The sequence below is a fragment of the Malania oleifera genome, chromosome 13 (assembly GCF_029873635.1).
Source record: "Malania oleifera isolate guangnan ecotype guangnan chromosome 13, ASM2987363v1, whole genome shotgun sequence".
Taxonomy (NCBI): domain Eukaryota; kingdom Viridiplantae; phylum Streptophyta; class Magnoliopsida; order Santalales; family Ximeniaceae; genus Malania; species Malania oleifera.
In genome coordinates, this window is record NC_080429.1 from 2785618 (window position 1) to 2799309 (window position 13692).

The following is a 13692-nucleotide window of genomic DNA, read 5'->3' on the forward strand; positions in this document are numbered from 1 at the left end:
TGTACTGGGATGAAGTTGGAGAGAGACAGGTATTGGGGCTAGAGCTGATACAGCAAACTCAAGATAAAGTCAGACTCATCAGAGACAGGATCAGGACAGCGTAGAGCCGGCAAAAGAGTTATGCTGATACTCATCGGTGAGAATTGGAGTTTGACACAGGAGATCATGTGTTCCTGAAGGTGGCACCGCTGAAGGGCGTTATGAGGTTCGGGAGGAAGGGTAAGTTAAGCCCTAGGTATATTGGACCATTCGAGATTCTTGAGAGAGTAGGTCCAGTTGCCTATCGTTTGGCATTGCACTTCTGAAAATATTTTCTGCGCATAAAGTTGTCAAATTTTTTGTACCATTTCCTGGGAGCTTGTTTGAGACCATACAAGCTCTTCTTCAATCTGCACACAAGATCCTCTTTACCTTTTATTGAGAATCCATATGGTTGGTGTATGCAAATCTCCTCATCAAGATCACCGTGAAGAAATGTTGTCTTCACATCCAACTACTCCAGATGTAGACCCTCAGAGGCAACAATGCTTAAGACTGATCTAATGGTTGTTAGCTTCACAACCGGTGCAAAAATGTCAGTGTAATCAATTCCTTCCTTTTGCTCAAAGCCTTTGACTACCAATTGGGCTTTGTATCTCTTGGATCCATCATGCTCTTTTTTGATGCTATATACCCACTTGTTGTAAAGAGTCTTATTACCTTTGGGTAACTTAGCTAGTTCCCACGTTTTATTGGATTTGAGGGACTTCATCTTATCCTTCATTGCAAGCTCCCACTTGCTCGAATCTCCCATATGACATACTTCATCATAGCATTTGATTTCTCCTCCATCTGTAAGAAGTAAATAATTCATATATCTCTTATTTGGTACATGCTGCCGAGAAGATCTCCTAAGCTCCATAGCTGGAGTATGAGACGGTGGTGCGACAATCTACTCCATAGGTTCCTATGCTTGAGGAATCTCGGTATTTTGCTGTTGTGTCTCCTTTGCTTGAGGATTCTTGGTGTTTCGCTGTTGTGTCCTGACACCTTCTAGGACATCATCAAAGTCTACATAGGTTGTTTCATTTTGAATTGGTTTTGCGGGTTCTGTTAGTTCTGTTGTGTGTCTATCTTTGTACATCACCTTTTCATTAAAGATCACATCTCTACTTTTGATCACCTTCTTGTTTTCATCATCCCAAATGCGATACCCATACTCATCTTCACAGTAATCGACGAAGGTGCATTTTCGGGACTTTGGATCAAGCTTGTTTCTAACATGATTATTAATATGCACATATGCTACACAACCAAAAACTTTCAAATGTGAAAGTCTCACCTCTTTTTCGCTCCATACCTTTTCTAGTAGATTGTTGTCCAATGGTTCTGATGGACTCCTGTTAATCAAGTATGCTGCAATATTGACTGCTTCTGCCCATAACTGTTTTGGTAAGTCTGACTGCATACGCATGTTTTTGGCTCTTTCGGTCAATATTCGGTTCATCCGCTCATCTATGCCATTGTGCTGAGGCGTACCTAGTATAGTTCTTTCCATCCTAACACCATGCTCATAGCAGAATTCCTTGAAACCGTTGTCATCATACTCACCATCGTTATCGGTTCTCAACTTTTTGATTTTCAAACTAGTTTCATTTTCAACCATTGCTTTCCAAATTTTAAAAGCATCAAAGACATCAGATTTGTATTTCAAGAAGTAAACTCATTCCTTCCAAGAATGATCATCAATAAACGTCACGAAGTAATTCCTTCCACCTGGGGATGAGGCGGTCATCGATCCCCATACATCTGAGTGGACTACTTCAAGTCTTTCCTTCTTTGGGGCACTAGTGAATGTTTAGAAACTAACCCTCTTCTGTTTCCCGAGTATACAATACTCGCACATATCAATCTCTACTAACCATAGATCACTCAACTTTCCCTTTGAGTGCATCACCTTGAGTCCATTCTCACTAATGTGACCAAGTTATTGATGCCAAATGTTACTATCGACATTTCCTGTAGCAACTAAAATAGACATACATGCATTTGAAGTCACATAAAGCGTTCCACTTTTCTTACCTCGTGCAATCGTCAATGCACCCTTTAAAATCTTCCATTCATTGCCAATGAATGTTGTGATGTATCCCTCATCTGCCAGTTGACCAACTGAGATCAAGTTCTTTCTCAGGTCTGAAATATATCTAACATCCTTCAGCTTCCATACTGACCCGTTCATTTTGATCTTTACAATTCCCTTGCCAGTTATGTTGCAAGGTTGATCATTGCCAAGGTATACTTTACCGAAGTCACCTGGTATATACTCCTCTAGGCAATCTTTACTGCAAGTGACATGAAATGAGGCTCCAGAGTCTAAGACTCAAGACTCCTTCCTGCTCTCCAAAGAGCATATCGACATATCACCTTCTTCTAGAGCAACATTTTCTTCTGTCTTTGCCTTATATTCCTTTCTTGGACCTTTGCACTGGTTTCTAAAATAACCGAACTTTCCACAATTCCAGCACTCAATGTTCTTTGTGCCTTGGGAACCTTTTGGATTTCTAGATTTGGATCGTCTGGACCTAGATCTACCGCGATTATTTGATCGGCCATGTCCACTTCCTTTCCATGAATCTCTTCATTAGCTTTCCACATTCAATGTTGAACTTTAAGTGGAAGCAGTGTTTAACATCTTGATCTCTTTCGTCAAAATCATGCCGACGACTTCATTAAAATTCAACTTTGATTTTCTTACGGAACTACTGATCGTAATAACAATACCTTTCTAACTCTCAGGCAACTGACTAAGAATCAGTAAGGCACAAATCTCACTATCAAACTTGATTTCAACTAAGGCGAGTTGATATGACAGTTCATTGAAATTATTTAGATGTCTACTAAAACTTTTACCTTTGGACATGTTCATGGTAAATAACTTCTTCATTAAGTGTACCTTATTGGTGGTTAATGGTTGCTCATACATGTTGGAGAGCACATCCGTAAGAGACTTGATGGTTGTCATGTGCTTGATATTAAAGGAAACAAACTTTGTCAGCGTTAACCTGATAGTTCCAAGAGCTTTTCGATCAAACAACTCCCACTCGTCCTCCTTCATGGAATCTAGCTTTCCCTTTAATGGTAAGTGCAACTCCTTACCAAACAAGTAGTCTTCAATCTGCATCTTCCAGAAACCAAAGTTGGTGCCGTTAAACATCTCGATCTTTGAGCTATTTTCATTTGACATCTTGATTCGTCAATCTAGAGATGGAATCAACTCAAATGGACAACACGATTAGATTTGGAACAACTGAAAAACTTCGAAATGGTTCAAGTCATTCAAAGAAAATTTGGTCAAACCTTCTGGTCAAAATCGGTCAACTTTTCGTTAAACTTAACGGAATATACTCCCACTTAACAGAATATTCCGACGTCGTTACTGATGACGTTAATTAACGCTGTTAACAAACTGCTGACGTAACTGGTGGGACCCCGTGACGACGTGGCAAATGGCGCTGACGTGGCCAGTAGGGCCCAATGATGATTGTGCTAAATTACACCAAGTAAATTCCTAGAGAAGTGGGGGTTCACAATGGACCGCTTAAGTCCCACTTTTCTAGACAGAATTTTCCTTAGACGTGTAATTAGCACAATATAGCTCCGGGGACCTCCAATCTGTTCCGATCTAGAAATTTTGCTCTGATTTGGCAACTTTGCTCCAACCTGACTCTGATATCACTTGTTAGAGATCTAGGAATAATAATCACACACAAGCAAAATAATCACACAAAATAAAAACACCATATTTACATGGTTTGGTCTAATTTGACTTACATCCATGGAGCACAACGAATATACTATAATCTGGGAGAAAAATAAGAGAAGGAGACTCACACTCAACTCAACTCTTCTCACACTTTTCTCTCACCTTCAGCACTCTCACACTCCTTGCTCACTCACTTCACTTGCATTCTTTACACAATAAAAATTTTTCTTATTCATAGATACATAGGATAAATATAGAAGGAAAAAAGTTATTGCATTCTAATGGATAATGAGCACATGGTTTTTAATGGATTATTTGAGCATGTGATAATTGTGTGTGTGTTTTTTTATGGAATGAATTTGACACGCTTATTCTCCTCTGCTGCAGCTCATTCTCCTCTGCTGCAGCTCATCCTCTTCAAAGCATTTCTTCTTTTTTTTCGTTTCCATATTTTCTCCGTTTCCATTTCAGCTTAACATATAGTGCACCTCCCTTAGTGTTTTTTTTTTTTTTTAAATCCCAAACTCCCGAAGATATGAATGGCAAATTTTCCTAAACTTTCAAAAATTTTACTAACCCTGCCAAGTTTTGCCAAGAGAAGACATGAATTTACTGTTGGACTTTTGTGGAGCCTAGTTGTGTGCAATCTGGATGATGATTGTTTTTGGGTGATTGTGTCAAGCGGTCACACTTCTCAAGAGAGCGAGAGAGAGAGTATTGTATCGCTACACTCTCTGTATTTTTTTTTTTTTTATAATAGTGAAATCTCTACAACTTTGTGGACATAGGCAAAATTATCGAACCACGTAAATACTGTTTTGTGCATGTAATTGATTTTTCTTTGGCGTGTATTTTTTCTATATTTTGTTTCTCATGGGTTTCGAGAAGTTGTTGTCAATTCCCAACATTTAGCCTAATTTTTGGCTAAAAAATAGTCATAAGAAGTAGCATAAGTGCCCCAAAAGTGAAATGTTTAGGGAGTTCCTTTTTCCCAAACCTCGAAGGAGATTCATGGGTTTTGAAATCTCAAAAGAGATTTGAGTTTTTAAACCAAATTTTAAGGGAAGTCATTGTTTTTTATCCCGACAATAATAACAAAGATGCAATTTATTCATGTATTTTAAGAATGTCATTTAATCGTATGTATGTAGATCACTTCATAATTAGGATATTTTAGGATTTTTAAAAATGTAACTAGCTAGAGTTTTTTTTTTTTATTACTTTAGACTTTTTGGTAATCCTCTGGTTGAGGATTTGGAGCACTCATTTTAAAATGGGAATAATGATTTCAATGTTGAAGTTTTTTTGGGAAATATGTACCAATTCAAGAATAAAATTCTGAATTATAAAAGGTATGCTAGATGTGGAAATGTTAAAAAATTATTTATTGAATCAACAAACATTAGTATCCGTTTGGATTAAGAATTTCACTTGGGAAAATGAAAGGAAAAGAAAATAAAGAGAAAACTCGTTCTTCCTTGTATTTTTCTTTTCTTTTAAATATTATCAAAAATAAAAGTTTGTTTTAATATAATTAAAAATTAAGAAAAATTAAACATTAATGTTGTGTAAAATCGAAATTTTGTTTATGAATTGGGTATATTTTTTATTTTTATTTTCTCAATTTTTTCGATAATTAAATATGAAATGTGAATTCCTTGATATTTTCCTTTTCATTCCCTAATATTTTCTAAATTCCAAATAGAGCCTTAGAGTTTACTTTTGAACTTACTATGCATTTGGGAGCACGAATTTTAAGCATTGAATTTGAATTTGTGTAAATTTAGATAAAATATTGAGACTAAAAATTTTAGTAATCCACATTAAAAACAACAAGTTAGCATAGAGCTAAAAGAGTTAAGTATTTATGATTGGAAGTATAAAATTATGTGGAGGTTGTTTTAAATTCTCACATATTCAATAAAAAACTTGACGACTAGAATCTTAACCACTATCTTATTAATAATTCAAAAGGTTTAATACCCTTCAAATTACTTTATTTGTTTAGTCTAAAATGCTTATTCGTTGCAACATTTCTCAAATTTTATTCACAAAAAAAATAAAATATCTTTCTCATAAAAATATTTTTGTTTTATTCACATCATAATATATATTTAAAATTTATTCAATTTGTTGGTTCATCACGAAATTTGTATCATTACTTTAGTATTATAAAATCATTTATTCTAGTGTTCTAATATTATATTAATGTATTATGTACTATAATATTATTACATTGTAGTCTTCCAACATAACAATGTTATATTATTATAATATAAATAATATTACTTTATATTTTAAAATTATAATAAATCATTAAAATAGTGATAATAACATAACTTTATATTTTAGTTAAAAATTTTCAATTAATGAAATCACAATAAACAATGGATCCTACATGAGTGTCACCCGTTAGGATGATATGTGGTTCGATAGGACTTGATAATTGATATTATTTTATTAGTTAAAAAGGCTAATTAGAAGATTAGGTCAATCTTTCAACAAAACTTACCTTATGTTTGGATTTGTAATATAAAATTATATTAAAATTACAAAAATATGAAATTTTGCTTTTTAAACTTTTTGGAAGATAAAAACAAATGTTTTAAGGTACAAACCAAACGCACCTTAGTACTTATTCTAAGTCATTAGAATTTCTTGTCCAACCCCCACGTATGTGACTAACACAAGTCTCAATTGGAAATTAAGAAGAAGGAAAACGAAAAAAATGAAAAAAAGAGAAGAGGAAAGTTCCTGCGAAGACTTGACCCCAAGCAACCTAAAACGGTGCCGTTTTTGAAGATCCTTGGACGAAGTAAACTCTGCCCTAGCAGCAACACTTCTTCAATCAAAAGTGAACTTGTTTATTTATAGCAGTAGAAATGGTGGTCAAGCCGAGCAGCCCAACTGGACTGTGACTTTGCTCTACTGTCTCAGATTGTACATCTTGCGGGCGCGCGAACTCTGAACACTTTCCTGGCATTTTTTTTTTCTCTGGAAACAACCGGAAAATAGTTCATAAGCAAACAATCAAGCTCTGGGGAGCCCCTCCTCAAGTCAATTTTGGATTCTGGAACAAAAAATCAGCACCCTTTAATCTTCAATGCCTGGTTCATGATTGCCCAGAATTTGCTTTCGATGGATCCATGACTGCCGGCGATAGCATGACCCAGTAGGGAGTAAAGGGCTTCTGAAGAACCCTTGGGTTTGAACAAACTCAATTGGGATATGGACAGATCTAGGTCCAAGAGGAACTACTACTATGACCAGGACTATGAATCTGAAACCCTAGCGAGGACCAAACCCAGGTACAGCAACCATAACCACCACCATTATACAGCGGCCGGCCACCATCATCGCCGCGGTGGCGGTGGCGGTGGCGGAGGCGGCGGCGGCGGCGCCAGAGCGGCCAAGGTCTCGGACTCGTCGTTGATGGTCACCACGAGCTACCGGATCCTTTGCCTCGACGTGAAGGCTGGTGGCGTAATTGGGAAGTCCGGTAGCATCATTAAGGCGATCCGGCAGCATACCGGAGCATGGATCAATGTACACGAGCTGGTTCCGGGCGACGAGGAGCGGGTTATTGAGATTTCGGATACCCGGCGGCGCGACCCGGATGGGCGAATGCCGCAGTTCTCGCCGGCGCAGGACGCGCTGCGGCTGGTTCATGAGAGGATACTTGATAGTGATGGAGGATTTGGTGGTGGTGATGAGGAGGATGATTACGGGCCGCCTCGGGGCGGTGGCGGAAGCCGGGTGGCCACAAGGCTTGTGGTGTCGCGGATGCATGTTGGGTGTTTGCTTGGGAAGGGAGGGAAGATAATTGAGCAAATGAGAGTTGAAACAAAGACCCAGATAAGGATTCTGCCAAGGGATCACAGTTTGCCCCGTTGCGTATCAATGTCGGAGGAGATTGTTCAGGTTAATTTTGGCCCTTCTGCCTGTCCTAGTTGTCTGGTTTTGCAATTTTGAGATTTGATCTTTGGGTTTTGTTTAACTGGATTTGTTCAGTGTTCTCAACTGCATTGATAACTAAGTAACTAACACTGGTTTGGGTTGCTTTGAGTAGATTACTGTGATTTTGGGAGTTGGAAGTTCTAGGGGGATAAATATAGATTGCACAGAGAGTTCCAAGAGTTGCCACATTGTCCACATTGTTGTTTCTACTTGTTCAGTAAACTGTACCTGAAAGTTGCAGCAGCTATTGGAATTGTCTGTAGAAATTTTGAAAATTGATCTATGGGTTTCCTTTTTAACTGGGTTGTGCAAGTATTTTCTACTGCATTGATAACTAAAACTGGTTTGTCTTGCTTAGAGTCGAGATGACTGGATTTGGAGTTGAAGTTTGAGGGGGATAATTCTAAATTGCCCAATGAGTTATAGGAGTTGCCCATCGTCCACATTTTGCTTTCTACTCATTTAGTAATCTGCAGTTGACAGTCGTGGTATCTTTTGGAATTGTCTGTTGCAATTTTGAAATTTGATATCTAGGTTTCCTTTTTAACTGGGTTGTGCAAGTATTTTCAGTTGAAATTGTAGTATTTTCTGTTCATTAAGTAATCTGCAGTTGAAAGTTGTAGTATCCATTGGAACTGTCTGTTGCAATTTTGAAAATTTATATTTGGGTTTCCTACTTTCCTTTCTAGCTGGGTTGTGCTAGTATTTTCAGCTACACTGATAACACACACTGTTTTGGCTTGCTTAGGGTGCAGATTACTGCATTTAGAGTTGAAGTTTAAAGCTATACACCTAAATTGCACAGTGATTGTAAAGGTTATCACATTATTCCTGTACTGATTCCGTAATTTGTAGTTGAAAGCTGCAGACTTGTTTCTTTCTTAGCATGTGTCTAATCACAGTCATTGTGGAGGTGCCACTTCCTTCACTTGCCATGAAGAGTTGGTTCTGGGGGAGATTGGTACTATTAAGCTATGGCATTCATCATACTTCCACAAACTACCTGCCAATAGTAGGAGTTTACGATTTACAGTTCATTTTAACCTCAAGGCTGCTACAGCCATTCTGTTGATTTTTTTTGCTGGGGCAACTGTCATAAAAAGCAATTTAACCATAAAGTAGAGGAAGCCTCACTAGTATGAGTTTTATTGAAGTACTTGACCTGGTTTTGATTTGTTCGATGATTTTATGGTAAACTTGTTTATGAAATGATGAGAAGTTGTGTCTTATATCCAAATCTTGAACTGAAAATGTTATCGTTTGTGGGTTTGATATAGATAGCAGACGCTGCCACAATTATATTTCCTATTTTCGACCTTGGTTTTGAGTGGCTAAGTATTGTATTTATCTTATGGAGGGTGTGATGGTTATTTTAAATTTCTGGGATGACATCAATGTGTTGAATATTAGTTCGGAACATACTACTTGGATTGATTCCTCTTTTTCCAGCTATTGCAATACAAGCATTTGAAATAGGCTCTTTCAACAGAGTATGAAAACTAAACTTGTCTGGTGTGCTAAAGACTGACTTTGCACTTTATGTTGCCCCTTTTAGTTGTCAGTAAACTTGAAAAGATTAAATAAAATCTTCTTTTGGCTAGGACTGTGAGGATATTGTTTATAGTCACTAGGCAACTCTATGCTCAAAGGACTATAATATGAAGTATTTATGCACTTACAAACCAATTTCAAAACACCTTCATCCCAAGCTTCTTGAAAAATATGGTAACTAATCTCGTACAAGAAAGGATGGGAAGTTGGAAATGAAGCAGAAAAATTAGAGACTGCTTCACGGTTCACCCTTTGCAGGCCTGAATTTGCAACATTTGGACTTCTGGGAGCTCTTTATGGTTGCTGAAAGTTACTTTATTAGCCTAATTTCATTAGCATTCAAGTAGTTCAGGAACTCATGTTTTTTCTGTTTTTTGTGCTTGCACAGTAAAATTTAAAATTTATATATTTTGATTAAGATTCAATTTTTTGGATATGGATGAATCTACACGTGGTGTAATGACTGAATATGCCTCTGCCCTTTCCCCTCAATTTTATATATTTATTAGATATAAACTTATGTGATCTGCTTCCAATAGCTTAAGCTTTGTTTATAGATCCTAACTAGGGGCACAATATTTATCTAGCAGTTGTATGCCATTCTCCTGGTGTCTGTCAAGAACAAGTTTGCTATTCTAAAAGAGAATGTGTATTTGTTATGACCATATTTTCTCAACAGGGATCAAATTTTTTTGCTTGAAAAATAAGTTCTGATTTGAAATTTCTTTGTTGTCTGATTTAGTTGTTTCCCTTCCAGGTCGTGGGTGATGTGAATGCTGTGAAGAATGCTATAGAAATTATCTCATTGCGCTTGAGGGAAAGCCAACACCGCGATCGTAGTCATGTCCATGGGCGATTACATTCACCAGAGCGATTCTTTCCTCCTGATGATGATTTTTCTCACATGAATAACACATCTCGACGACAATCTTTGGATGGGCCTACTTTCGGATCACGATTACCTGCTACCATGACTAGCTTTAGAGGCAATAACCATGCCTCGCACGCTTCTGGTTCCACAGTGGAATCTGGGGCTGCTCCTGCACTGGACAACATGCAGCCATTTTATGGTGAGGACATTGTGTTTCGAATACTCTGCCCAATTGAGAAGGTTGACAGTGTTGTTGGAGAATCAGATGGGATTATGGATTTGCTTCAAAATGAAATTGGTGTTGATGTTAAGGTTAAGGATCCTATGACTGGGTCAGATGAACAGATAATTAGTATTTCTTCTGAGGAGGTACATGCATTCTCTCTTTGTTATATGAGTGGAAGTTTAGTCTTCTTATGCTTTCAGTGGTGAAGATACTCTTTATTTTTACTCTTTCATCTTTTAGAGCTCTTATAATTAACTATTTAGCACATCTTACTGTACCTAGGTCACTAGGTGGTTGAGATAAATGCTCTTTTATGCTTGTGGTCCCTCCCCAAAAAAATCCCTTTCCCCTCATTCTTTCTTTTTTATTTTTGTTGATTTTAAATTGATTTTAACGGGTTTATGGTTTATGTTTGTACAAAAAGGGTCCTGATGATGAGCTATTTCCAGCTCAAGAAGCTTTGTTGCACATCCAAACCCGCATTGTTGATCTTGTTCCAGATAAAGACAATGTTATTACTACCAGATTACTTGTTCCATCCAGTGAAATTGAATGTTTAGATGGAAGAGATGGATTGTTATCTGAGATGAGGAGATCAACGGGTGCAAACATACAGATCCTGCCAAAAGAAGAAGTCCCTGCATGTGCGTTAGCAACTGATGAGCTTGTACAGGTTTGTTGACTGATATGTGTATTGAGTACTATGAAATCCTGAACTCATTGAAATGATTTTGGGAAGATAATGTGCGCAACCCTAGCCAAGGTTCCCTATAACCATTCAACATTTGGCATTTTTTAACTGGTCCTTCATTTTGTCTCCAGATAGTAGGGGAGATAAAGGCAGCTCGAGATGCTCTTGTTGAGGTGACATCAAGACTACGGAGTCACTTATATAGGGAGTTTTTCCTAAAGGACATGCCACCAACGTCCAACTCTGCAGCAGGCCCTGTGGAGAGTGCATTGGGGCAGGAAACAGCTTCTCCCAATAAAGCAACTCCAGCTCCTGAAGTTTATTCTGGAAGTGGTCCTCCAGTGACATATCAGAATGCGCAAATGGTAGCAACAACACAGCTGTCAAAGGTAATTCATGGATAGGGAGATGTTCTTTCTTCAATTAATGTAGCCTGTGATTTTGCTTCCTTCTGAAACTACTATATTGTTCTTGGTTTGTTGCCTTTTTTTGGTGGGGAGAGTGCGGGAGTTTGGGTGTGTGTTAATCATAGCCAACTGCCCCTAAGCGGATGTGGACTTGATAAATTTGGGTTTGAAAATCCTCGAAGTAGCCTTTTTTTATTTTATTTATATTTTTTTTATGACCACTGCTGCTGCTGCTACTACTAACAGTAATTATTCTTACAACAACAACAATATTAAAGGGTCATCAAAGCTCTGATAACTTGGTTTCTTCCTGGGTAAGCTGCCCTAATATGATTTTAAACTAGATGCAGGATGCAGGCACAAGATTTTGGAGTTCTAAAACTCTGGCCTGTATTTTGTAGGAGTCTGCAGGGTCTAGCAGTGAACCAGTAAAGCAGAACGAAAGTGACCGGCGTGAAGATGCGCCAAGTGGGTTGAGCAGGTAGTGAATCTCTCCTTCATTTAATTATGCAGATTCCCCTTGGAATCACCTTCCCAGTTGTACCTACCATTTATCTTCATTTTTCTTAGAATCCCCGTTCCACTTGTCACTCGGAGTATACTGGAAGTTGTAATACCAGAGCATGCAGTTTCCAAGCTCATAACGAAGACGAAAAACAGGCTTGCTCAGTTCAGTGAGGTGCATTTGACTCTTTGTCCTTATTTGTTTATTTTTATTTAATTTTTGTTTCAATTTGCGTGTGACCAAGCACCTTTTCTCTTGACCATTTTCTATTATTTTAAACAGTTGTCTGGAGCCAATGTTATCCTTATAGAAGATAGACCAGATGTCACAGAAAAAATTATTCAAATATCAGGCACTCCAGAGCAAGCTGAGAAAGCCCAGAGCTTGCTCCAAGGCTTTATTCTTAGCAGTAAGTCTCTCTCTCTCTCTCTGTGGGCGTGCGCCTGTGCATATGCTAATTATCGGCTTTCTTGGTATTTTATCTGTGTCCCAGCACAAGAGGATGCCCTATGAGGTGGTGTGACGAATGGGCATATACCAAAATGGGATGGTGGCTTCCTGTGCTAATTTGAATGCCGATTTCTTAGATGTTTTTATGAAAACCATGGGGAGGGGAGAGCATTTCACTCCATAATCCTGGTGGAGCATTAAACATTCTGCTGTAAATTTAGTAGCCAAGCTCTACTGGGAAAAAAAATTTCATGGCTTAAGCAAGCAATGTAGTGTGTCCATTTTCCTGCATATATGAGGCTGTGGTTCAGGGCTAGGGCTTTTCTACTTGATTTTCAATTAAGTGGTCTTTTTTAGTCCCTCCTTTTTTAAGGGTAGGAAGTACTAAAGTTGTTACACTTGATTGGAGTCCAGTTGTGATTGCTGTTCTCTAAATGGCTGGAGTTCTTTTCGGAGCTAGCATAGAGCCATCCAAGGGAAAGTGATGTTTGAAAATGAGATGTTCTGTATATAAACAGAGACAAGCGTATAAATGGTCCTCTAATTTTACTTCTCTTTTTTGGCCCTGCTTTTCACAAGCCGCCCATTGATTTTCAGTGTGCTTTTCTTTGTTAATTGATTCATGTTTATGTTTAAACTTGACCCCCCTTAGTTATTAATGGCAGCCACGACTGATTCACTGTTGTATAAGAATACTAGTTTCTCCGCATTTATTGAATTAGGAGGAATGAAATTAAATTTATTACTTGATTTTATCATACTCTTCATTTAAATTTTCATTTTATTCTATTCCTATTTCGTTTCATTCTTCAAACCAAATACGACACTGAGTTCGTCTTCATAAGATAATTAGAGGTGTAAGTTAATTGAAGGTGAGTCAATTTGATTTTATTCAATTCAAATTTTATTTAAGACTATTATTCTTGAACAACATATTTTGTTATGCCATCTTGTCCCATCCTATTCCTTATCGCTCTTAATTTTACTAAACGAGACTTGATTCATTACCATTCTCTTTAAAAAAATTGGCATCAAAAAATTGGCATCATGGTTTAAGGTTGGATTTAAGTTTTATCCTTAATGGATCAAAAGAAAGGTATGATGATAAAACAGTAAAATTTTTTTGAAAGCTAAGAGGTTGTTTGGTATTACTGTCAAAAATTAGAAAAAATTAAAATAAAAATTTTAATTAAAAAATACTCATTTTCATATTTAAAGTAAAATATTATAAAAATATGATTGAAGTCATAAAATTACAAATAATAAATATTAAAAATTACTATAATAAAAGA

General features: G+C 37.3%; 1 protein-coding gene across 2 annotated transcripts; it reads left to right on the plus strand.

The window, feature by feature from the left end:
* Positions 1 to 6593: 6593 nt before the first annotated feature.
* On the plus strand, positions 6594 to 13158 carry LOC131146826 (RNA-binding KH domain-containing protein RCF3). Of its 2 annotated transcripts, XM_058096626.1 has the most exons (8): positions 6594 to 7663; positions 10008 to 10490; positions 10772 to 11020; positions 11170 to 11427; positions 11847 to 11926; positions 12016 to 12124; positions 12233 to 12359; positions 12444 to 13158. In XM_058096626.1, exons 1-8 carry the CDS (start codon positions 6971 to 6973, stop codon positions 12461 to 12463), a joined length of 2019 nt encoding a protein of 672 aa, XP_057952609.1. In that variant the 5' UTR covers positions 6594 to 6970; the 3' UTR covers positions 12464 to 13158. The 2 variants fall into 2 exon arrangements, with proteins under 2 accessions (XP_057952609.1, XP_057952608.1); XM_058096625.1 differs by having other exon boundaries at positions 12233 to 13158.
* The last annotated feature ends 534 nt before the right edge of the window (positions 13159 to 13692 follow it).

Excerpts from the sequence above, each read along its gene's own strand:
- LOC131146826 (XM_058096625.1), top strand. The coding sequence starts at position 6,971 with ATGGACAGATCTAGGTCCAAGAGGAACTACTACTATGACCAGGACTAT. Across the intron at positions 11,428-11,846 it reads CAACAACACAGCTGTCAAAG|GAGTCTGCAGGGTCTAGCAG; the intron begins GTAATTCATGGA and ends TGTATTTTGTAG. Across the intron at positions 12,125-12,232 it reads GGCTTGCTCAGTTCAGTGAG|TTGTCTGGAGCCAATGTTAT; the intron begins GTGCATTTGACT and ends TATTTTAAACAG.